This window comes from Typha angustifolia, chromosome 14, assembly GCF_048772165.1.
Source record: "Typha angustifolia cultivar Huaian chromosome 14, ASM4877216v1, whole genome shotgun sequence".
Taxonomy (NCBI): Eukaryota; Viridiplantae; Streptophyta; class Magnoliopsida; order Poales; family Typhaceae; genus Typha; species Typha angustifolia.
The window spans coordinates 8,651,497-8,678,035 of record NC_133252.1 but is presented as its reverse complement, the minus strand read 5'-3'; the positions used below and the strand labels follow the sequence as shown (position 1 = coordinate 8,678,035).

General features: G+C 36.9%; 2 protein-coding genes and 1 pseudogene across 2 annotated transcripts; all 3 read right to left on the bottom strand.

The window, feature by feature from the left end:
• On the bottom strand, window positions 1-982 carry LOC140776503 (peroxidase 2-like). Its single transcript, XM_073120232.1, has 2 exons — window positions 821-982; window positions 1-738 (listed from the first exon to the last, which is right to left on the bottom strand). Exons 1-2 carry the CDS (start codon window positions 980-982, stop codon window positions 1-3), a joined length of 900 nt encoding a protein of 299 aa, XP_072976333.1.
• A 9,048-nt stretch (window positions 983-10,030) lies between these two features.
• Window positions 10,031-11,125, bottom strand: LOC140775701 (peroxidase 2-like). The gene is made up of 2 exons (XM_073119107.1): window positions 10,895-11,125; window positions 10,031-10,768 (listed from the first exon to the last, which is right to left on the bottom strand). The coding sequence occupies exons 1-2, from the start codon at window positions 11,123-11,125 to the stop codon at window positions 10,031-10,033; spliced, it is 969 nt and encodes a 322-aa protein (XP_072975208.1).
• A 3,221-nt stretch (window positions 11,126-14,346) lies between these two features.
• On the bottom strand, window positions 14,347-21,370 carry LOC140775700 (peroxidase 2-like; annotated as a pseudogene).
• Between the last annotated feature and the right edge of the window lie 5,169 nt (window positions 21,371-26,539).

The window sequence follows — 26,539 nt, the reverse complement described above, 5'->3', positions numbered from 1 at the left end:
CTAGTTTGCAACCCTACATGTCTTCCTGACCTCACCTTGGTTTCCAATAAGCACTCCTATATTGCCCATCTTCACCATTGCAGCACCAAACTTCTTCTTCCAGGCTCCTTGATGCCTCGCAAACCCCTCCACTAAGGTCGCCGTCTGGGGGCTAGCGAGCAACGCAACATCAGAAGAAAACAACACTTTGTGAGCTATCACGTTCTTATAGTATTGGTTATCCAATTTATTTGGTGTCACAATATCTTGATCCACAACCACAGTACGGCTTGCAGTCGACGGGCATTTGCTCCTCAAGAATGCAATGAAAGATGGCTCGATAGACGGATCTTGGAGCGACAGGGATGAGCAGCGGGACTCACCAATGGAGTGTGCTCCGGAGAGGGTAACCAGATCATCGACGGATAGTCCTTTTGATGCGAAGCTGGTGATGAGCTGGGTGAGGTTAAAGAAAGGAGGGGGCAAATTTTGGAGTGCCTCGGCCGCGATGGAGACCCTTCCGTCGTGCCTTCCAGAGGGGATGGCGTACGTTATACCACCGAGGAATTTAGCCGCATCACGAGCGGCAAATGCGATAATGTCCGCACAAGAGACAACGCCTGGACAGTGGTGCTCGAGAGCAGTCTTGGCTTCATCAATCACGTCGAAGCCATGCAAGCTAGGGTTATTTGGAGGAGAAGTTTTCTCCGTGTTGGGGTTGGCTGGTGTTGGGTCGAGGAGTACGGAGGCATCACAGCCCTGGTGCAAAAATTAATGGTAGTTAGTCTCATATATATATATATGGGTGTCTGTGTGTGTGTGTAATGTATAAGTCAATTACCCTAACAAAGCAATCGTGGAAGAACAGCCTAATAAGGCCGGCGCCAAGGCCAGGAGTCTTGGCCACAGCCTTGTACACCACCTGTCTCACAATCTCTTCAGCCTTTGGGCACTTGCAACCATAGAATCCAACTTGTAGGGAAGCAGAGGACGTGGGAAGCATGGCTTGAATTGCCAATGCAAACAGAAGGCAGGAGGCCAAGAGACGAAGTTGACATCTACCTCCTCTGCTCATCTTTACTATATATATGTATGCTCTTAGGTGGGCGGGAGAGAGTGAAAGAGAGCAGTGAGGAAGAGCAGCTAGCTGATGATGAAGAGCTGCTCATGCCGATAGCTATTTATAGACTCGAAGGGATTGTGTTTGAGCAAGTGAACCAATGATAAGATAAAGAATCTACTCCTCTTTTTTAATGCCAAATTAGTTGAAGAAGTAAGGTAGAACGTGGACAGCACAAGCTCGAAGTTTGACTTTGATTTTTCACCAATCTGTACTGAGTTCGAAGGGGCGTTGCGTTTACAATTTCTTTTTAACGTAATAGAAGATTTGGTACAATCGACAAATTACCCGTTTTTTTTTCCTTAAAACAATATTTAACAAACCGAAACTCATATTTAACAGGGGAAAGTTACTAGCTAGTGAAAATACATTTACAGTTTCGTACGTAGATGTAGGTACTTGGTTTCGTACTATAAATAGACTCGAGAATGTGATGTATCCAATAGGCTTAAGAGTACATGTTAATTGGGATAATTAAGATCTTAATAATAGAAATGAAGAGGTGGAGGAATCAAAAGTCTGGATTCCTAGGCCTTAATATAATTAATTATTCTTCTGCAAAGAAGGTCTTATATATCTCTTTATTCCTTATCTAAGACATGTGATCCTTCCTAATAGATGATAATTAGATGCTTATAGGTTGGTGCTGCTATTCGTATTAGGAAATAGATTATTGCTTATAGTAGTTTACAAATTATTGAGTAGTTAGCTTGTTACTAGAATAAGCCCACAGAATTCAAGTCTCAAGTTTAAACATTCAAAACCCATAGCCCAAGAGCAGAAAAACAGCTTAGGTGTTTGAATGGCCTTGCCTAGCGTTCGAATGTTTGTCGGCCATACGAACTCACAACGGTTGAGATATTTCGTATTATAGTTTATTATTATTTTTAGACATATGACTAACTTCTATATATTTGAAATGGTAGCCACGTTGACATTATTAATTATTTGGCCATTTGTTTTGTATCTAGGCTTGAACGAACCTTCTCCCTCATCCTTTCTCCCTCGTAGTACCAGCTTTGAGATTCAATCCACGATTGAGTTACAACTCCGTCGGTTCTCCCTCTTCACTTTGATGACCCTCCTTTTGGTAGGTATCCCCATTCTCCCTCCTCTTTTACAATCCTTACCAATTCGTAAGCCATTAACCCTTATCTTATATCGATCAAGGTTAATCTCCATTAATCTAACCTTTCCTAAAACTACCCCACTTCCCCAAAACATCTTACTCCCTTTCACCCTACCTAAATCTCTACTCCACCACCATCATCACATCCATAATGATCTTTAGTTCCCTTAAAAGTACTCTAACATTCGATCTAGAGAGTAGATCAATCCCATCCAAAAGCCTACCCAAGCCTATTTATCCTTTGTGATTGAGTTGCAACAAGTCAGGATCTGAGCAAGATTTCCTTAGCGTGTCTCCATGATGATGTAGGTGAATAGTCGCACAATAAATCATCGAAACCTTGAGTCAAATGATCGCATAACAAAATGCCAGGTTTTTGCAAGTAATCCAAGAAAGGCTGATGCAAGGACAAGTGCTACCTAAATCCTCCACACATAAACCACCCATAAAAGTCCCACCGATCAGTCAAGGACATGAGAGGGAGACCATGCTTGAGCCGAGGCTAGGTGGGCCTCGCTTGCGAGTGCGATTTGAAGATGACGATAATGTTGATCTCTGGATTGAGATGGATGATGAGGAAGACTAAGGAGCTAAAAGAGGACGTTAAAAGAATCATGTGTGGTTAGCAGAGCATCCACTTTTGATTAGGACTGGGGCAAGATTGGATCCCAACCAAGATAACGACATTTGTAGGCACACTATTTAATTAGAGTTTTTGATTTTTCGAGGTGGCGATCCGATTAATTGGTTGTATTGTGCTAAATAATTATTCATTTTCTAGGGAATGGCTAAGGATTAAAAGGTTCTCCTTGCATTCTTCCACCCCGATGATGCGGTATTGAGATAGTTTTTGTGAGTTACCATGCATTGGCCGATTGTGTTATGAATCGAGCGTCAGCTACCTGATCAAGCTCAGATGCAAGGAATCAATCCGCATAATCGAAAGAAAATATTCTCTAAATATTCGTAGTGAGAAAATTATGCAAATAGATGGGATCGTTTTGTATCTTCCCGACTATATTTTTGATATTTAAGCCCTTCATAGATTCTGACTTTAGCTAGGGCAAAAATAGGTAATGTTACTATAGAGGTGGAGATGACGGGTGATGGTAATGATGAAGGTGATGGTGGTGATGGATTGGTGGCATGAGGTGCTATTGGGTGAAGGAAAAAGGGGAGAAGGTGGCCGAGATCCTAAGGAGTAGAGAGGACTCGATAGATGAGGGGGAATAGGAGTAACCGACGTTGAGGTGGCACACGGCTATGGTTTAAGCGAGGAGGAAGAAGAGTTAGAGTACAGGAAAAAGAAAGGAAAACACAATATTTATTAATAATCCCAAATAAGTATTCAACATATTAAGAGGCAAACCTAACAAGTAAAATAATTGAATGAGGTTAACCGTGTTCAAACGCGCAATTCACGTTCTCTGTATGTGCGAACGTATGTAGGCGTTCGAACACAACCTGCACGCATTTAAACATGCAATTTGCATTCCTGTATGTGCAAACTTATGCAAGTGTTCGAATAGGGTGTTCGAATACGACCTTTCCGCGTTCGAACGCGACAGCGAGAATTCTTATTTTTGAAGAAATCTAAGAAACCAAAATAAAAAAGGGTCCATAGGTTGTATCCATGCACAAGATGACTTAGTGTGCTCCGAATCACATCAGATTGAAACCTAGATGGAGTTTCATTGTTTACTCTACAAACGGTTTAGATTGTTGAGCTACAAAGATTTCCATGATATCTTTGTAAAGACAGTCAAAAAGCTGATTGTTAGATCCTACCAAGGGGAATTTGAGCGAGTGTCCAGCCGATGCATGCTACTGTGGTTAGACATTCAATTCAAATTCACCTTCATCGTCGGCTTGTTGGAGAACATTCAAGCCATAGAGGATGCTCTACTTATGGAGGACAAATGTAGAGCACTTAGAGGGCACTCGAGGTGGCCATGGAATAGTAGGCCACCATTGAAGCCATCGCATATCGGTAACAACTTAGTTTACCTACTACGTGCTCTTAGGGGTGCTGCTCAACACTAGCCACCATTTCTTATTTCCATTGATGTGAAGACAGCTCCTAGGCCTACTATGCATACTCTAATACCTACCTTAGTAGAGGACCGAAAGGCCAAAGTATTGTGCTTCAGGTGCCCTTAGGTATGACCATTGCGCAATAGACCAAATCGGTGATGCTTATCGATGATGAGGCTGAGAAGAATGTACATGCGAACGAGGTCACACTATTGGTGATGAGCATGAGGATGAGCAACAACTAGTAGCTAAGGAGGAGATTGATTTGGAGGAGACATGGGTGCAATCTTATTACATGCCTACTCTACAGCCACTACACTACCGAAGACCATATGAGTGGATGATATCATTAGAAAGCATCAGTGCATATCCTCATTGATAGGTAGAGTACACTTAACTTTCTAGATGAGTGGCTAGTTTGGAAGATTAGGCCCACTTCTAAACCAATAGTAAGATTTGATGTCACCATTGGCGATAGTAAAATGCTCCGAGCCAAAAATATTTATAGTGCTATTTAGGTGCGAGTCCAGGGATAGACCTTTGTCATGGACTTGTATCTTATTATACTACGTGGAGCGCATGTTGTCTTAGGGACATAATGACACTTGAGCTTGGGTCCAGTCATATTTGACTTTGGAGAGATGTGCCTCACTTTTATTCACAACAGTAGGAGGGTGCAACTTGATGGTATCCGATCGCACTAAGGAGCTACCTTGAAGCCGCTACTTAGCTTGCTGAGCACTATGAACCTAGCTTACTTGATGTAGCTAGCTGCCATAGAGCTTGAGTAGACACATGAGTCAAGTATAGCTAATGATTTGGCTCATGGCTTACAAGAGTTTTCAATCCTCTTTGAGAAGCTGAATGGGTTACCACAAGCACATAAGGTAGACCATCGCATAGAGATCATGCTGAGCACCAAACCAGTGAACGCTAGGCCTTACCTTTACCCTCATGTTTAGAAGATCTCTAGATTGGTGACAGAGGTGTTGGTGAGGAATAAGAATGCATATTCTTGACCCGTGCTGCTGGTGAGGAATAAGAATGAGAATTAGCAATTCTGTGTGGACTACTACTTACCAAATATATCTAATGCGGACATATATTAGCAATATATAACATAACATGCATGAATCCAATCTATCATGTTGTAAAACTCAAGCTCATGTAGAGCTCCTCATAGACTATGTCAATATGATATCCATCATTTTATACTATCAAATCTTTAATTTAGGCTTATATAGGGACATGCTCATAGGTCATATGAACACTTAAACCAATTACACAAACACCCTTAAGGGAGCGTAGATCATAGTGCTAAATCATTCGCCTATCGCTTGGTGAACAGCATGACCAATAATCTATCATCACAGGCTAAGGAGCTCAGTTATGAGCTCATCACATGAGTCAATATCTTGTATCAATATTACCTTTAGAGCCCTTAGCTTCACATAATTGTACCACAGTGTAAGAGATCATGAGTCGATGATCATAGATGTCCTCACTCTGTGTTATCGGGTACCGTTAGGTTTACGTCATCCTACCTTTTGCTCTCTTACTTAAATACCCAAAGGGACTTACTCTCATCGATAGATAGTAAATCGCCCATTGCCTGGCAAAACGACTATCTAATTATCTAGGATCAACATATTGAGACCTCAAGATGGGCTCTAACATATAAATGTAATAATATGCTTTGCCCCTATCCTGATTAGAGAGGTGTTGGTATTGTCGAGATGTAGAAATTACTCCTTTCATAATAATGCACGTGTGCTAATAACATGATATTATACAATATAAATAAGCATTATAGAGCATACATCATTATTATGTATAATGTTCTATCATATATAATCATGCGCACCATAAATATGCATAGTATAATAATAAGTGTAGTTATGCTGCACACGTAAAATTAACATGTGTCTGCGAATGTATGATAAGAATGTGATGATGCCATAAAGTAAAACATATTATTCTCTATACTAAGACTATAGAACTTTCACTTGGCTAATATCATTTTCCAGTTTACAAGTTCCAACTACACCATAGGATCAACCTAACGTGGTACTGAGTTTACATCAATAATGAATGTAATAAAAAGTATGAGCATAACTTACCTACCACTAATAATTAAAATAATCATAGTAACAAATGCTATAGGCTTGGGTAGGTGTATCTAAATTATTATTTTTAATTAGATAAAGCTAGTATAATCAAGGCCTAACGCATTATTAAAAGGGTTAAATACATTTTATCCCCTACTGCATATGCTCAAAAATCACATTACCTTTATGTACTTTAATGGAGCACACCAAAAAATTTCAAAAATTGAATGGAGGGTTGAATTCCCTCAGTTTTTAATTTTTTATGGATAAAAATATCCTTCTCCTCATATATAAATATTTCTTTCTTTTCAAAAAATACCTACATATTTTCTTCTCTTACTTCCTAGATTATGCCAAATATATAGTAATTTTTATTAAACCTGAATTTTTATGAAGTTTAATAGTTATATCATATCTAAAAACAAGAAAAATATGGATTAAAGAAAAATTAGATCAAAAGCCATCTATTTTGTCTAATAAACATAAAAAGGGCATTTTGGTCTTTTGGGCACACCCCATTAACTTTGACAGAAAAACTGACTTCATTAAATAAAATGTTAATAGAAAAAATTTAATTAACTCACTTTGTTAAATAAGAGAACATCCTAATGTGATATCCCTACGTTGATCTGTAATAATTCTCCAATAGGAGCAATTAATACAGATACAATCAGACCATCGACTCATTTGTTAAAATAATTTTTAACTAATATTATAACTAACAAAACTACCCTCTAAAAATGATTGATGAAAAATAATTAAGGCTTAAGTTTGACAATGATAAATAAATAAAAATGCTAAAATAAATTACTATAATTTAAATAATAACTAAACACAAAGTTATCAAAATTGCACCAGACTGATTGGTCAGATCGATAAACTAGTGAACCAACCACCTAATCGGTTCAGTTTTGTTATTAGATAGGATAAGCAATCGACTTGGTAAAAACTGACTAACATAGTGGTTGAACCGATGAACAATGCAACTAGACTAGTTTTTGACAAATTGGCTGGGTCAACTATATTATTTTGCAAAATTACATTAAATCCTTAATATGTAATTATTCTATTATCTATCCTAATGGTATATTAGTCATACATTTTTAAAAATGTTTAGTTTATAACATATATGTTGTTTATAAGTTAGCTATTTTTTCATATATATACTTGAAAAGCCCCTTATTTGCTTGTATATCTATCTAAAGTTCATATTTATGTGTATATCTCTCAATATAGAAATTTTTGCACATATACCTTTTAAAATTCTTATTTTTTGTGTGAATATTATTTGGAATAAACTATGATTAAAATCTGAACAATTTAAATATAAAAAGACAAAAATATCCTTATTCTTGTTTTCAAGTATTTCTCTTAGTTAATAGTAATTTTATCTTTTATATTATATAACTTAACTTGAAAAATAACTATGAGGGTATCTATATAAATAGCACTTGTTTTGAGACATATACATAGAATTATATTACTTTATAGATATTTATTATTTTTAGATTCAAGTTAGAAGATTTCCCAAAAGTTACAACTCTCTTAGAGACCACATTTTTCAAGTATGGGCTGTGATTTACGATCATGTATGCCTATCACAGTATTGCATTGCAAAAAATACAAATTTATTTTCGAAGGCCTTTTATCACAACTCGTGTATGCAATGCAATTATCAAAACTCTATTCTTCATTGTGATTGTGAAGCATTTAGATTCTAATACACTCAACGAGATAAGATTTTTCTTCAAATCAAGGACATACCGAATAGTTGACAACTCTTTCATTAATCCATCATGCAACTGCAAACGAACTGTGCCAATTTCTTCAATTTTACAAGTATTTTCATTACCCATAAAAACCATGTTGTTTAGTTCTTCAAAAGTGCAAAACTAATCTAGATGAGAATACATATGATAAGTGCAACCTAAATCCAAAATTCACTTATCTGTATAACATAATTGGTAAGTGCAATATCCAAATCCAACTTATTAAACTCATCTTCAAGATCAACCACATTTATTTTTTTTCCTTCTACTAATCCCTACCATTTAAAGTCAGACAATCCTATTTCCAATCCCCTTTATTGCGACAATATTTATCTCTAGCGAGAATGTCTCTGCTAGACGATACACCTCGCTTATTAAACTTTCTAGTTTTCAATCTACTACCCACTATCAAAGTTTTAGATGGAGAGTCCGTATGAATCTGTTTATCCATCTTACAATATTCATTATTTATCAATACATTTGTAATATCATCATAACAAATATAATTTTTTTTCATACAATAAAGTAGTAGTCAAATGATCATATACATTGGACAATGAATTCAATAACATCGAAGCTTTGTCTTCATCCAATATTTCTACATCCAAATTTTACAATCTGAAGTAACTTGTTGAAGGCATTCAAATGCTAGGCCATAGTCATTCCAACCTTGTATTGAAATCAAAAACACTTTTTCTTCAAATAGAGCCTATTCTCAATGCTCCTGGTTATAAACTTATCCACCAATTTCTTCCACAAGCTCTTCCCCAAGGTCTCCTTCATCACAGAAAACTTTTAATCCTTTGCTAAAACAAAGTCGAATAGTGCTGCAAACTTACCGATTTATTTTCTCCCAACCCTTATATGTGAGTTCTTTAGGCCTTTTTTTTTCTAATATAATGTTCAATTCGTGTTCAAAATGTTCATTACTTCACATTGCCACATCCCAAAATTATTAGTGCCATCAAATTTCTCTAGTTTAAATTTTATATCTAAAATAAATTTTCCTAATTTAGATAATCCTGACATATTTGCAAATAATGTTATTTCCAAATCCAATGTTATCCCCAAATCTAAAACCCTAGGTTTAAACTTTTGGCTCTAATACCAATTTGGTGTGCCTAAACGATAAATGGGTGAATTCTAGCGGAAACGATTTACAATTCCCCAAATAAAACCAATGTGATAGCAATAGGTTTGGATAAATCAAATATTAGCAAAACCAATATCAATACCAAAGGGAAATATTAGCAAAACTAATAGCAAAACATCATAGTTTTCCCAAAAAAATCAAAAATAAAATAAATATAGAAAAAATAAATTCAACCATAGAGAACTCAAATTTGAAAGAATCATCCAATTTATCTCGAAGATTAATTAGTAAGCAAATAAAATATCCTAAAAATGGAATTTTTTTTTTAATTTTTGAGGCTTAAACAGTGAAATTTGGCCAAAAAATCGTGGGGTTGGATATTATCGAGTTTTCTCGTAATGATTAAGGTATAATCTTGCTCAATTTAATAACATTGTCCTAAGATACTTAAATTCAGCCTGGACGACGATCCTTCCAACAATCTTGGAAGTCATAAATTCCTCTGCTATGCTTGCTACATCACTTATCATGTTTTCACAGATCATGCCTGTAAGTACTGGAAGGAAGCACAAAGATTTATTTCAAGGTAATTTATTGTGGATTACACCGATGATACATAATACTATGAAATGAGAACAAATGAACGGAATAAAACAAGACACACATCATCAACAGACTAAACAACCCACAGAGCATTGTATCGACGAAACAATATACGTTCGAAAACAAATATGAAGTTATACTGAGAAAGCCATTGGAGAGCATGGTAGGTCGTACTATAACTAGCCAGCTAGCTAGCTAGTTCACAATCCTGCACATCTTTCGGACCTCACCCTGGTTTCCAGTAAGAACTGCTACCTCGCCCATTTTTACCATTGCAGCACCAAACTTCTCCTTCCAAGCTCGTTGGTGCGTCGCAAAGGCCTGAACTAAGGCTGCCGTCTTGGGGCTACCTAGCAAGGCAACGTCGGAAGAGAACAATACTTTGTGAGCTATCACATTCTTGTAGTATTGGTTATCCAATCTATTTGGCGTCACAAAATCTTGATCCACAAGCGTAGTAGGGCTTGCAGTCGGTGGGCATTTGCTCCTCAAGAATGTGATAAAAGATGGCTCGATCAATGGATCATGGAGCGAGAGCGACGAGCAGTGGGAGTCACCGATGGAGTGTGCTCCGGAGAGGGTGACCAAATCGTCAACGGATAAACCTTTGGATGCAAAGTTGGCAATGAGCTGGTTCAGGTTGAAGAAAGGAGGGGGCAAATTTTGGAGCGCCTCGGCCGCGATGGAGACTCTTCCGTCCCGCCGTCCAGAAGGGATGGTGTACTTGATGCCACCGAGGAATTTAGCCGCATCACGAGCGGCAAAGGCAATAATGTCCGCGCAAGAGACGATGCCTGGGCAGTGGTGCTCGAGAGCAGTCTTGGCTTCATCAATCACGTCGAAGCCATGTAGGCTAGGGTTGTTTCGAGGGGAAGTTTTCTCAGTGTTGGGGTTGGCTGGTGTAGGGTCGAGGAGTACGGAAGCATCACAACCCTGGTGCAAAAGAAATTAAAAGTAACTTGTCTCGTTCATATATATACATGTGAATTCTATAAAGAATAAGAATTTAGGTTTAAAAAATATATATATATTTGTAATTGTAATGTATAAGTTAATTACCCTAACAAAGCAATCGTGGAAGAACATCCTAATAAGGGCGGCGCCAAGGCCAGGAGTCTTGGCCACAGCTTTGTACACCACATTTCTTACGATCTCTTCAGCCTTTGGGCATTTGCAATCATAGAATCCAACTTGTAGGGAAGCAGAGGAGGTGTGAAGCATGGCTTGGATGGCCAATGCAAAGAGAAGGCATGACGCCAAGAGAGCAAGCTGAGATCTACTTCTTCTCATCTTTGCTATATATATATGTATGTGTGTATGCTCTTAGGGGGTGACGGAGACAGTGAGTGAAAGAGAGCAGTGAGGAAGAGCAGCTAGCTGATGATGAACAGCCCCATAACGATAGCTATTTATAGATGAGAAGGGATGGGCTTGAGCAAGTGAACCAATGATAAGATGAGAGTCTTCTCCTCTTTTTTATGCCAAATTAGTTGAAGAAGTAAAGCTGGAACGTGGGCAGCACAAGCTGGAAATTTTTACTTTCTAGTCTCATGAGTCTGTAATGAGCTCGAACGGCGTTTACAAATCTCTTTCTAGTGTGATAGATGACTGGTACAACCGACAAATAATGGTGCAACCATTATTTTTTCTACAAAAATATTTAACAAATCAAATATTTAAAAGGGAATAGTTTCTAGATGGTGAAGATATATTTACAATTTCGTCCCTAGAAACTCAGGTATAAGTACGTAGTGAATTAAAAAAGTTTCTTTATTCCAGTAGGTGACTTCTAAGTATGTTAAGGAGAATTTATTTTGTTCAATAAAATTCGCTATATCAAGTAAAATATATTAAGTAAAATTGCTAATTCAGACAAACTATATTTATAAGCGTATACATATTATCTTACGTGGCATTCATATGGGGATGAAAGCTATGGGTTATAAAAGTTTTGTAACTCACCTAATTGGAATTATTGTTTGGTGTGCAGACTTAGACTAGTCAGAAGCTCTAATTAAACAATTTCTAATATGATACAGTACAAATAGGACGTATCTGCTGGTAACAGTGGACAAATAGATAGACGATTAGATATGCATAAAGACAGCTAACTCTTTTATTATTATTATTATTATCAAAAGGGAAGTTGCTAACCGAACTAAGTTTTTATTACAGGAAGAGACAAAACTCCAGTAGTATCAAAATGAAAGATACATCCCAAATCTCCTTATAATTTATAGTTACACTGTGAAGGGATGCACCATTTGGGTCGAGTTCAACCAACTACTGTTTATCGAAAGGACACACCACTTCGACCCCGAATCAAACCAGATTTGAACTCGTATCAGGCAAAAAATTGGACTTGACCCGTGCGTGTGAACCGAGCCGAGCCGGGCCAGGCGCCGCGCGTGTGTGTGAGTTAAGTTGCATAGTAACCTTTACCCACAAAATAGGTACCCATTTTGGGGCCCAAAGCCCATAAGAAGTTTGTTACTTATATACCATACTAACATTTTTCAAATATCCAATATGATACTAAACTTCATTTTCTTTATTTTTCCATTGCCATGATACCCACTTTAGAGCCAATTTTCATTCACTTCTCTTCATGGATTTGACTAAGTGAATATTTGACAATAAAGTACACTTTGAGCTAAATTAATTTTACCATTAAACCATCATTAATAATGTGTGGGCCCCACTTAAAACTTAGCTCAAAGTTAATAAAAATTCATGTCAAAAACATGAAATTACTAACAGGTACTTGTGATATTTATTCTCTTGATGGACTAATAGATTTTTGATATTAAAAAGAATTGTGTCATGATCTTTGGTGTGTATCCCTATTTTTATTTGCCTTTTGTTTTTCCTTTCTCATTCCATACCAACCTAAACCTAGTTAGACTAGTATTTTTATCTTTGTAAAAAAATTCAGCTATGTTAACATCTAACCGCTCAAAATGTAAATTCAGCAAAGCCACTAAACTCAAAATACATCAAATTATATATGGTCATTTTACAACGTATTAAAATATTTTGGTATAGTCAATATATGACCTCTCCTAAAATCATTTTACCACCGAGGTGAGCTCATACCTTTGGTGCATTATAAAAGACAGACTAGTTTGAGTCCAAGCTTGGACCTCCACTTAGTGGATGTTAAAAATGATCTAAATATGAGTGTAAGAGTCGTCTCTAAAGAGAAAATTCGATGCATTTTCACCTTAAAAAGATACATAAATGAATGCAATTATATCAGAAAAAAAGGAATGGCCAATTTATGTTCACGTGAAGCTATAAATTTAAAGATTCCTATGATTTTTATGCAACTTCATCGTCCATTGTTCATGCCAAAAGAAAAGAATGATCGAATATATTTGGTTTAATGTAATGATAAAGACATTAATTGTTGTGATAAAAAAAGTTTTAGAAAATATTATAAGAAATAATTGTCTAAAGGTTTATGAATCAGAAAAAAAAAAAAAGCTAGAGAAGAGTCTCCAAATAGTTAATAAAATCTCACTAATATGACATTATTAGACTTCTAATTAAACAATTGGCTATATATATACTAAACAACACATTATAATGATCTTGATTGGTAGTTACAAGTACACATTATTAATTTCAAAGATTCAGAGCCACCTCACACTTACATGGTTATCTTATTTGGTAGCTCTAAATGTCTGTTGGATTGGAAAATTGCTTCTATTATACTGGATAATATTTCAAATAATTATGTCGCAGCTAGATATTTGAGAGCTAATTTTAATTCAAAAAGAAAACTATATTTTAAAGGAGTATTCTTTCCTATATAATGTTATGCCCATATTCTTAATTTGATGATACAAGATGGATTGAAAAAAATTAAGAGGACTAACAAATAACATTAGAGAGACAATAAAATACCTGAAGGAGATTTCTAATCGTTTATTTAAATTTGGTAAAATTGCTATACCGCTTGCTTTAACTATAATTATAGAGTTATTTACTAATGTTCCTTTTAGGTGTAACTTCACATATGATATACTAGATTCTGTCTTTATATATAAAATGGTATTTAACATTTATACTAATAGAGACATTAATTATAGGTGAGTTCCTACTAAACAAGACCGGTGTAAGTTTAAACAAATTTGAAAGATATTGATAGTCATAAACAATGCAACTAATGCATTTTTCGAATTTATATTTCCTACATCTAATTAGCTTCTTTTAAAAATTTATAATAAAAGAATATTAATAGAGAAGTTGGATTCTTCTAGGGCAACGGTGATAGTAATGAAAGTAAAATTGATACATATTGGGGTAAGTTTAACATATTAATAGCAATTGCATTTATTCTGAATATCAGATATAAAATAAAACTTATTAAATTCTTTTTTCTCAAAATTAATTTCTTAGGTGAGTTTCTTGACGTTATTACTTTAATTCAAGTTATATTAGAATTTTTACTCTATGTATGCAAAAGAGAATAAGAGAATGGAATAAGGTGAAACAACATCAACAGACTAAACAAGTCGGAGTGCGCCAGGAAACAAATACGAGGTCATCTTGCATGCACATGGCAAATGCGAGTTCACAACCCTGCACGTCTTCCTGACTTCACCCCGGTTTCCAATGACCACGCCGACATAGCCCAGCTTCACCATGGCTGCCCTAAATTTCACCTCCCAAGCTTTCGGGTTCGTCGCATAGCTGGTCACCTGGGCCGGCCGTCTAAGGGCTACTCAACAAGGTCTGGTCGGAAGTGAACAGCACTTTGTTAGCCTTCACGTTCTTGTAGTACTGGTTGTCCAATTTGTTTGGCGTCACAATATCCTGATCCACATGGGCACTAGAACTTGTGGTCGACGGGCATTTTGTCCTCAAGAATGCTGCGAAGGATGGGTTCATCGACGAATCCTGGGGCGAGAGGCGACCGGAGAAGGACGAGTAGTGGGAGTCGCCGATGGAGTGCGCTCCGAAGAGGGTGACAAGATTGTCTTAGTGTTTAGGTGTCTAGGTGTGTAGGGGGAGTATGGGCATAGGGGGAGTTTAGTGGAGTTTACTTGATGGTTGAACTTTGCTTTGTCTTAGTGTCGTTGGCATTTGAACTTAACTTGAAGTAATTGTGATGACGTGTGTTTAATTTTTGTCTGTTTAAATTTTTGCTCTTGTGATAACTTGTGTTTTGATTTTTTTTTTATTTCAAGTTATTTTCATTTGATCTTGGATTGGTATATGTTTCCTTGCAGGGATTAATGTGCAAAATATTCTAGACTTGTTGATTGTTCAGTTTGAAGTCATTGTAATATCTTGTAACCTAGGTATTTTGTCACAAATTGCCAAAGGGGGAGATTATTAGGTTTTTTATTTGTTGGCAATTTTGTACAAAATATTCTAAGTGTATTTTTTCATGTATATGAGCTTTACACAAGTCTAGAATATCACTGGTGTGAAGAATTGCAAGATCATTGGAGAAAAGCCGTTGCGTTCTCATCGCGTTCACAAACGCGTTCGAACGCGAAATCTGCGTTCACACAGACAGAGAGCCGCATTCACAAACGCGTTCGAACGCGGGCATTACGTTCACACATACAGAGAGCCGCGTTCACAAACGCGTTTGAACGTGGTCACTGCATTCATACAGTGCCCGCGTTCGAACGCGTTTGTGAAAACTTCATAGGTGCGTTCAAACGCGGCCCGAGTGCGTTCGAACAGCCTGACTTAATCTCAGGTGCGTTCGAACGGGCCCAAGTGCGTTCGAATGCGACAGCTTGAATTCTTCAAGTTGTGTTCGAACGCGTTTGTGAACGTCGCTCTCGGTCTATGTGAACGCAGTACCCGCGTTTGAACGCGTTTGTGAACGCAGCTCTCTGTCTGTGTGAACGCAGTGCCCGCGTTCAAACGCGTTTGTGAACGCGGCTCTCTGTTTGTGTGAACGCAGTGCTCGCGTTCGAACGCGTTTGTGAACGCGACTCTCTGTCTGTGTGAATGCAAATTTTGCGTTCGAACGCGTTTGTGAACGCGGCTCTCTGTCTGTATGAACGCAATGCCCGCATTCGAACGCGTTTGTGAACGCGGCTCTCTATCTGTGTGAACGCAGATTTCGCGTTCGAACGCGTTTGTGAACGCGGTGAGAACGCAACGGCTTTTCTCTAATAATCTTGCAATTCTTCACACCAGTGATATTCTAGACTCGTGTAAAGCTCATATATATGAAAAAATACACTTAGAATATTTTGTACAAAATTGCCAACAAATAAAAAACCTAACAAAGATCATCAACGGATAATCCTTTGGATGCGAAATTTGCCTCGAACTGGGTGAGGTTGCAGAAAGGAGGGGTCAGACTTTGGAGTGCCTCAGCCGCCGTGGACACCCTTCCGTCACGCCTACGGGAGGGGATGGCGTAGCTGATGTTCCCAAAGAATTTAGCTAAGTCGCATGCGGCGGCGGAGACGATGCCAGCACAAGAGACGACGCCGGGGCAGTGGTGCTCGACCGTGGCCTTGGCTTCGTCAATCACGTCGAATCCTTCCAGGCTATTATTTGGAGGGAACGTTTTTTCTGTCGTCGGATTGCTGGGGGTCGGGTCGAGGAGGACCGATGCATCACAGCCCTGCAGGTGCAACCATACCAAGTGTCACTGTTAGATTCAAAATTGATACAAAACCATATGGATCCACTATATATATATATATAAATATTTATTTATTTATATATAAGCAATGATGTGTATCGGATCTCATAATATGATTTATATAAATTAAAACGACGGACCAAATTATGATGACAAAGGATTTGTAAACGTACCCTAACAAAGCAATCGTGGAAGAAGAGCCTAATAAGGCCAGCGCCCTCGCGAGGATTCTTGGCCACAGCCTTATACACCACGTTTCTCACAATCTCCTCAACCTTTGGACACTTCCAACCAAAGAAGCAGAGGAAGTGGGAAGCATGGCTTGGATGGCCAATGCAAAGAGAAAGCATGAGGACAAGAAAGGAAGCTGACCTCTACCACTGCTCATCTTTACTATATATGTATGCTCTTAGAGAGATAGAGAGATGAAGAAAGAAAGCAGTGAGGAAGAGCAGCTAGCTGATGATGAAGAGCTGCTCATGCCGATGGCTATTTAGAGATGAGAAGGGATGGGTTTGAGCAAGTAAACCAATGATATATAAGATAGAGAATTCTCCCCTTTCTTATGCCAAATTATGTGAAGTAGAGCTAGAACGTGGACAGCACCAGATGAAAGTTGACTCTTACTTCTCACGAGTTGTGGTCGATCGGTAGCAGCGTTGGCTTGTTGTGGTACATTCTTCTCTTTTCTTTTCACCCCTTTAAAACAATTAACAAAGCGAACACCCTTTAAAACAATTAACAAAGCGAACACCTTAATCCTTAATCCCCATTCCACATTGTGTGCTCAAATTAATTTCCTAATTTTGAATTTGCGACCAATTCGCACAGAATCCTTGAGGCCAGGTTCATGATAGCTGGGAGGCCACTTTTTGGAAGTGATATAAAATTGGTTTATCTCTACTTATATCTTAAGTTGTACCACGCATGCTAACCTTCTCATTAGTAGATTAGTGCAAACCGAATTTTGAAAATGCTAAAACGTATTCTGTTCCATTTTAGGCTTGTAGTATTAAAAAAATTAGTTAAAAAACTATTTTGACTTGTTAGAAATAATAAAAAATAATGATACATATTTGCACACTTCAAGGAAAATACAATTATTTGTGTTTACATGCATTTGTTAGCTTTGATAATCATATGTTATAAATATTCTACAAAGATACATAATTCTATTTTAACTTTTAAATTAACTTCGAGTGCTTTTGCTTTGATGTTCCAGTGATGAAAAATTGTTATTGAGTCCTGAATCTCTTTGAGTCATTCACATAGTTCTATTTCTCCTCTGAAATCTCTACATTTAAATCTTAGGATTTCTTAAAAACTCTTTTTCTAGAACCGTAATTACCTATGTCGGCTTGAGGTTAGTCTTGCTAAGGTGCAGGTTGCCATCTCAGATTTCGAAAATAGGAAAAGGGTCACTCCTCTTTGTGAGACTAAAAGTCATTCCCTTGCTCTCCTTAATCAGTGGTGTGTCACCCTCCTCGGGCAAATTAGCCTTAAACAACAAAATAATGCTCGAGTGAGTTGGGTTAAGGATGGAGATACCACTACTAAGTTTTTCCTGCTGTTCGCTGAAAAAAAAAGAAGAAAGGAAGTGAGTTGGGTATAGGATGGAGACACCACTACTAAGGTTTTTCTACTGTTCGCTGAAAAAAGAAGAAGAAAGGAACTTTATATAAAGGGCTGGATTTATCAACATATGAGTTTACTACTAATTTGGAATGCATTTCTAAGGAATTGTTGATTACTACTCATCTCTCTAGCTTTCTGATTCTTTGGTGGATGCTACGAACTGGCTTGACTTGATTTAAATTAGTTTCTAGACAAAATTTATACGGATCTTTTAAGAGCGTTTTTGACAAATCTAGTTATTGGATCAATATGCAATTTAGAAAGATTGTAGCCCTGGAAACTATCTTTCTAATGAATCTAATTTCCTCCATATCAGATGGCTAGATTAGAAGATATCTTCAAAAGAGTGGATGAAGATCGGTGGGTCAACTCTTATACTAATGTTATGGAACATATTTGGACTTATCCGAATGTAAAAATGTTATAAAAATTTAGATGATAGTAGCCTCATGAGATAAGAGTTCTAATGGCTTTATTTCATATCAATCGTATTCTAAATGAAAAAATATAATTAAAATAGTGAAACAATATCAGAATCAGGTAGAACAATAAATATCTGACGTTGTGGCGGTCGTCGGTGGAACACCCATCACAAAATACACATGCCTCTCACGTAGGTAGAACCAATATGATTTTCACGTGATTTGTTGGTCAAAGTTTCTACACGATAATAAGATAAAGACCCCACATTTACATAAATAATACAACAAAAAGAACCCAAATTACATAGGCCACAACAAGTCCTAAAATATATATCCATACACCACAATAGAGTAAATGCTTGCGTAGAGGCTACAATCCATCTGACTTATTTATAACCACAAAATAAACGAAAGAGACTAATAACAACTTTTCACTAGCTCCTCACGAACTTGGGGTCATCTACTAATTAGAAAAAAAAATATTTCCACCAAAGCTAATGAGCACAAAGCATAATAAGTATATACATCTACAGTCTAAAAATAGTGTAAGAAAATATGTCAAACAATATACGTATAAGTCAATATGATCATAATAGTGCATCTATTCAACATGTCTATTATGTCAATATCTACAACTCACATGTAATAATAAGAGAACATATGATGTGCATTGTTTAAACTATCAAATCCTTTCTTTCATACTCCTATAGAACCATAGCCATAAATTATCATTAGATACTTATCAAGCTAACCACCATGTTATAAGAGGATGCTCATAAATCATCTCATACATCGAGAAGGGATAAGACATCTAGGAGTAATATCACCTGTACATGCCTAGCGACGCTACATATGACTAGTTATCTATGGCCAATAAACTAAGGACCCCACTCGTAAGCCCATATCTCTCTCTTTATAATCATCACCGCCCACAACGAGATAATCAAAAGCCCTCAACTCAATAGTGGACGACATAACTCTATGTCATCGGGTACCCCTAGATCTAAGATCCTTAGCTCCCAATTATAGTTTCATATCACTAGTATCTATTCTCTAAAGAGGTAGTGTGATTATCTGAATGCCACTCAGGATAACGACCTCAGGTGTAGACTATTTTTCTCAAAGGCACCATACAAAGAATTTTACCCTTAACCCCGAGTTGAGCTAGTGAAGGGCACTGGCTAGTCAAGATTTAACTACGTGCATATATTCTAAGAGTTATTTATGTAAATATTAGCTTTAGATAAACATAGAATGATACAAGCAAATAATAGATTTTATAAGGGTATACACTCAAAACGTGCTTTAAAAACAAATTAATCAGCTATATATCAAAAGGTTGCATTATAGAGAATCTCATTAAGCTGGATTGCCACAATATCATAAAAGTCATATTATTCCAAATTAATAATATGAATGCTAATTTTCTTGCCATGCACCTTTCTAATCTTTATTTATTTCTTTTTGTTTTTTTTCTTGTAATTGCAGCTGAAAACTTTTCAAATTCGTAATCGCCGCTGTTACGCTATATAGTATTGTTATTGGATCGTTTTTAATGAAATATATTTCATACAAGAATACTGATTCCATTCAAACTAATTATTTCTTGAAAAAATAATTCTAACCAAAATAATTCATAAGGTTTGAGCGGCAGCAGTGGTTGGGGTGGGCTGAGCTTTGGAAGCTGCCCACGTCGCCTCGTGTCCGGGCCTTTATTTGCACACATGTTATTTGCATGTCATGAATTCATAAAGTTAAACATCATATCAATGTTACACTATTCCTAGACTAAGAAGGATTTATTTATTTAACATTGTTTTCAAATTAATCAACTCCAACTGGGCCACAAATCATCCTCACATAGTATGGAATCCACCTCGATAATGAAAGCAATAAAATATAAGTATCATACTTCTGACACTAATTAATTATATAATTCTATTGACATCTGCTACATTTGGATAGGTTCACCTAAGATTTCTTACCTTTACTAATTGGTAGAGTTATTATAGTTGTACCAAGGCCTAAGATATCATTAAAAGTAATCACAAATATTATTCTTAAGTTTATCGATATATATATATATATAATTGGGAAAGTACATCAATATCACAAATAAAAGTTAATCACTTTGAAAGCTCAATATTTTGGTTTGAGACTATTTTGCAGTAACCACAAACTAATTAAAGAAAGTGACTCCAAAAGAGTCTGAAATGTTTTGATCAAGCAGCCAGTATATGATAATTAATTCTTCATCTATAGAAATATGTTAGCAAATAATTTAGTCTATTGACTCCATTTGGCTGCAGCACCACCACCTTAGCTAGAAAGGTTTTGGTTATTCACATGGGCCATACATACACTATTTGAGATTAGATGCTTTATAACAACTAAAAGGAATCCTAAAAGGACAAATTAGAATTTAAGGCATTAGACACTAAACAAGCACAATAGGAGCATGAACTAGTTTAGATGAATAATAAATTGATATAGGTGCCACAAAAATTTATTTTAGACAAAAGAACTCATATGACTTCGTATTGGGAGCTCAAATGGTGAATAGGTTGTCTTAGCAATAAAAAGTACTCACAGTGTACTAACATATATTTTTAGGCAAATTGAGAAAGGAGAATGATTGAGCTAGAATTTCTTGGAGGCAACACCGGCCTAATCCAAAGTGGCCAAGAACATGTACAAAGGGTCCATCTCGGCAGCGGCAGCACTCGGTGTCCTCACTAAGCTCGGCCAAGACGACGCCAAGAGCACAATGGCCCCATAGCTTGTGTTGCTCTCGTCCTCCTCATCCTTTTTCTCTGCTGCCATCCCACTCTCCCCTTCCTCTCCAAACACCATCCCGCCTCCCTCCGATCACCACAAACCTCGAACTTGGGCCGTGACGGAGGCGATGGATGCAGTGAAGGAGGAGCTCTCACGCAAGCGCTTGATATCGGAGAGAAATCCAACATTGGCATTAAGAGAGAGAGAGAGAGAGGAGGAGGAAGAAGAAGGTGGCAACTGAGGGGGTGAAAACCAAAAAGAAGAAGAAGAGGTGGAGGGAAGAAAAGGGGTGATGTGGGTGAGCATGTGCTCACTTAGGGTTTTTATTTTATTTTATTTTATTTTTGACTAGGGTGTTACAATCGAAGACTAGTGGACGGTCGTATGGTAGGGTGGCTTGTAGAGGTGATGGTGGCTATAAGTTTGAGGTAGAATTTGGATTTTTAACTTAGATCTACTCTTAAAAAAATAAACAATTATGATTAACTTATTTCTACTCCTAGATTATCTTATTTTTACCCCTAAGATAAACTTAAGACAAATAATTTCTCAATGGATGGATTCATAAACAAAGAAGTTCAATCCCTCTATATATATGTTAGGTTTTTATTTGTTGGCAATTATGTACAAAATATTCTAGGTGTATTTTTCCATGTATATGAGCTTTTCACAAGTCTAAAATATCTTTGGTGTGAAGAATTGCAAGATCATTGGAGAAAAGCTATCGCGTTCACATCGCGCTCGAACGCGAAAACTGCGTTCACACAGACAGAGAGCTGCGTTCACAAGCGCGTTCGAACGCGGGCACTGCGTTCACACAAACAGAGAGCCGCGTTCACAAACGCGTTCGAACGCGGGTACTGCGTTCACACAGACCGAGAGCAGCGTTCACAAACGCGTTCGAACGCGGGCACTACGTTCACACAAACAGAGAGCCGCGTTCACAAACGCGTTCGAACGCGGGTATTGCGTTCACACAGACCGAGAGCAGCATTCACAAACGCGTTCAAACGCAACCTGAAGAATTCAAGCTATCGCGTTCAAACACACCTGAGATTAAGTCAGGCCGTTCGAACGCACCCGGGCCGCGTTCGAACGCACCTATGAAGTTTGCAATTTATTGGATTTTTGTGAGTACGGATAAGACTCAGATTTGGCTCTATCTTGAAGATCATATATAAGGATTGTAAAACCCTAACTCTAGGGTGGTTGAAGAAGATTATTCAAGAAGACTTTTTGGAGGCTACATCGTTTCTTCAACAAAACAAGGTCCTTCGCATCTACAAATCTCTATCTTTCGTCTTAAGGGCTATTTAGACGAAAGATCAATCTCGAGGGCTACCGAGATTGGACTTCAATCACAAGAAGCAGTAAATCGTGGGTTCTAGCGATCAAGACTGAGAGAACAAAGTCGTTTGGATCGACGGGTTATTTTGTGAGTAAGTCTTGTAACTGCTACTATCATAGTGATTGGTTTTGATCCGAGTTTGGATCCGTGGTTTTTTTTCCCCGTTTTGGGTTTTTTCACGTTAAAATCTTGGCGTTCATCTCTGCTTTCGTTCTTAATATTTCTTCGATCTTTTACTTAAGCGAACGAGCGATATTATTGCCTAGTGTTTAGATACATACGTGTGTCTGGGATTTTTTCAATTGGTATCAAAGCAGGTTCTCTCACCCTTTAAGAGAGATCAAATAGGCATGGATTTTCATAGAGATGGACCCTCATCTATTAGACCTCCTATTTTAGATGGATCAAATTATGGATATTGGAAAGCTAGGATAAAAGCTTATTTGAAGTCTATAAATGAGCGAGTATGGATGGCCATTGTGAACGGTTGGAGTCCACCAATGTACATGGTGAATGATGAGTTTGTTGAGAAACCGATTGAGTCATGGAATAAGACAGATTATGAAAAAGTTAGCTGGAATAGCAAAGCAATAAATGCAATTTTTAGTTGTGTTTCCTCGGAAGAATTTAGAAGAATTTCTACTTGTGAAATAGCAAAAGAAGCCTGGACAATCTTAGAAACAACTCATGAAGGAACTGTGGCTGTAAAACTTTCGAAACTTCAAAGGTTGACTACTAGTTTTGAAACCCTACGTATGGAGGAGAATGAGACATTTGATGAGTTCTATGCAAAGCTGAGTGATATAGTCAACTCCAGTTTCAATTTAGGAGAGAAAATACCTGAAAACAGAATTGTCCGTAAGATCCTTAGGTCTCTTCCAGAAAGGTTTCAAGCGAAAGTTGCAGTTATTGAGAAAAGTAAGGATATCGACTCTATGAAAGTTAAACAATTGGTAGGAAATCTACAAACATTTGAGTCCAGTCTTTCAAAACCAAGGAAGTCCAAAGGGATGGCTCTATCCACTGTTGAACAAAATTTGGAGGAGTCTGAAGATGAAGGTGATTTAGATGTTGAGATGTTGGCTATGTTTGTCAAAAAGTTCAATAAATTCTTTTGAAAAACAAACAAATTGAATACTGAAAAATTTAAAAAAGACAAAGCTTTTGTGAAAAGGAAGAATATTGTGACTTTGAATACAGGTGGTAGCAACAACAATGTCAAACAGAAAAATAAAAATTCTGAGAATAAAGTTCAATGTTTTGAATGTTCTGGTTTTAGACACATCGCATAAGAATGCCTTAGTAGTCTTAAGAGAAAGGGCAAAGCTATGAAAGTTACTTGGGATGATTCAGATGAATCTAATGATGATTCTGAAAAATACGAAGAAAACTCTGTAGCCTTTGCCTCTTCTCTGCTTAATACTGACTCTGTTGATGATACTGATAGTACAGATGATCTTGATATGCTACCAGCTGAGGAAGATGAATCTTAAATTCAAAAGGCATATAATGACTTGTATCTTGAGTCGTTTAAACTCAAGAAAAACAATCTTAGACTACTTCAACGACTCAAAGAAATTCAACCAGAAAGAATTCAATTTGAAAAGAAGTACAAATTAGAGCTTGAACGTGTCAAAGACCTTTTTGAACAACTTGACAATGCGAAAAATAAAATGAAGGCTGATGAAATCGAATTAAAGCGATTGCATAAGGAAGTTACATTTCTAAAAGGGAAGAACAAACTGGACGAGATTCTAAAAGCTCAGATCTCTGGAAAAGACAGGTATGGTGTTGGATATACTGGTAATTCAAATAATAATAAAACTGTTTTTGTTTCTGCAGGTATACAAAAGGAAGAATACCTGAAGTCATCAATCGTATTTTCAAAGGAATCCTGGATGAATCCTTCCAAATTGAAGTTGAATCAACAAACTGGTAAATCTTTGACGACACCAAAGGTAAACTTTAGTCACACCCCTCAACAAAAGGTGAATAGAAAAGGGTTTGTTCCGACATGCTATCATTGAGGCATTCTAGGGCATATTCGACCCCATTGCAAATTTTTGCAAAAATCTAGAATTGCTTTCATTTATGGGATGAAAACAAAGGCCATATGGGTCAAGAAAAGTGATTTGAAATCTTATGTTGTGCATACAGCCTTAAAAGCTTTGTGGTATTTAGACAGTGGCTGTTCAAGACATATGTCGAGTGACAAGTCATTATTTTCTAATCTTGAAAAACATGAAGGGGGAGTTGTGACATTTGGAGATGGTAATTCATCAAAGGTAATAGGTAAAGGAAAGGTAAGTACTCCAGCGATTCCTAGTCTTGAAAATGTTCTTTATGTTAAGTGCTTGAAAGCAAATCTACTAAGCATCAGTCAATTTTGTGATGAAGATTTTGAGGTAAAATTCTCCAAAAATGATTGTACTATTCTAGATCATGATGGTAATTTTATATGTTATGGATCTAGAACATCTGATAATTGCTATGTCGTTGAAACTTCACATAAACTGAAATGTAACAGTGCCTCTTTCGACATTGCAGATCTTTGGCATCAACGTCTTGGACATGTAAATCACAAGGAATTATTTACTCTGTCCAAACATGAAGTGGTAAGAGGAATACCTAAGATGAAAGAAATGTCAAAAAGAGTGTGCGGTTCGTGTCAAATTGGAAAACAAATTCGTATCTCACACAAGAAGGTAAATGCAGCTATTACTAACCGTGTGCTACAATTAGTTCACATGGACTTGATAGGTCCAACAAAAACGGAAAGTCTTGGAGGTAAACACTATATATTCTTAATGGTCGATAATTACTCCAGATATACCTGGGTTGCCTTTCTATGTGAGAAGTCTGAAACCTTTGTTTAAATTATTATGTTTAAAATTGCAGAATGAAAAATCTACAACCCTAGTTAGAATTCGTTCTGATCATGGTAGAGAATTTGAAAATGAAAATTTTTCTATATTTTGCGATTCTCTTAGTATTCAACATGAGTTTTCAGCTCCTATAACTCTACAACAGAATGGGATTGTTGAAAGAAAAAACCGAGTTGTGCAGGAAATGGCTAGGGTTAGTGCAATTTTATGTAATAGCAATCTTATATACATAAAACACTTTGAAATATAGTGTACCTAGATTTAATATAAGATCAAGACATATGCCTTGTGGAATATTGCTCATTTCAAGAAAATTGAAGATCAAACAAGAAATCAACTCAATCTAATGAGCTTTCTATTGTGTAGCCTAGGTGCGCACTGCAAAACAGAATTTATGTACGATTTTTTATATAGATCATGGCTAGGTGTACAATCGGTAAGTCAGGTGTGCACTCGATCGGTTGATCAGAAGAAAATAGTTTTCAAACTAGTTTAAATTTTGGTATTCTTCTTTCGGGATTCTCCTAGAATGAATAATGGTCATACATTTACACAATACTTATAAAAGGATTCTAGAAGTCATACTAAGTGAGAGAAGTTGAGCAAGATCATAAATTAAATATTTAAGAGTTCTATTTTTCTTAGGGTGCTTGATTTTTCCCAAAGTTGAGGAGAGCTTTCATTCGTCTTGCTTGGATTTGTATTACTAATTACTAAAGAACGAAGAAGCTGTAACATTCACCACCAAACATGTGCCCTCACGTGGGTAGAATCCATGTTATCACCACGTCACTTGCTAGCCAATATTTTAACACAATATACAAGCAAAAAATCTACATTTTCACAAATCATATAGACAAAGAAGAAGCCCATAACACCATAAGCGACAACAAGCTTGAAAATACATAAATAAAAAATTGCCCACGCAGGGACTACAAGCGATCTAACTTAATTTACAAGAATAAATAAATAAATAAATAAGAAAATTTAAAGATAATTCTTTGCCATTTC

Excerpts from the sequence above, each read along its gene's own strand:
- LOC140775701 (XM_073119107.1), bottom strand. The coding sequence starts at position 11,125 with ATGAGAAGAAGTAGATCTCAGCTTGCTCTCTTGGCGTCATGCCTTCTC. Across the intron at positions 10,769-10,894 it reads TCCACGATTGCTTTGTTAGG|GGTTGTGATGCTTCCGTACT; the intron begins GTAATTAACTTA and ends CTTTTGCACCAG.
- LOC140776503 (XM_073120232.1), bottom strand. The coding sequence starts at position 982 with ATGCTTCCCACGTCCTCTGCTTCCCTACAAGTTGGATTCTATGGTTGC. Across the intron at positions 739-820 it reads TCCACGATTGCTTTGTTAGG|GGCTGTGATGCCTCCGTACT; the intron begins GTAATTGACTTA and ends TTTTTGCACCAG.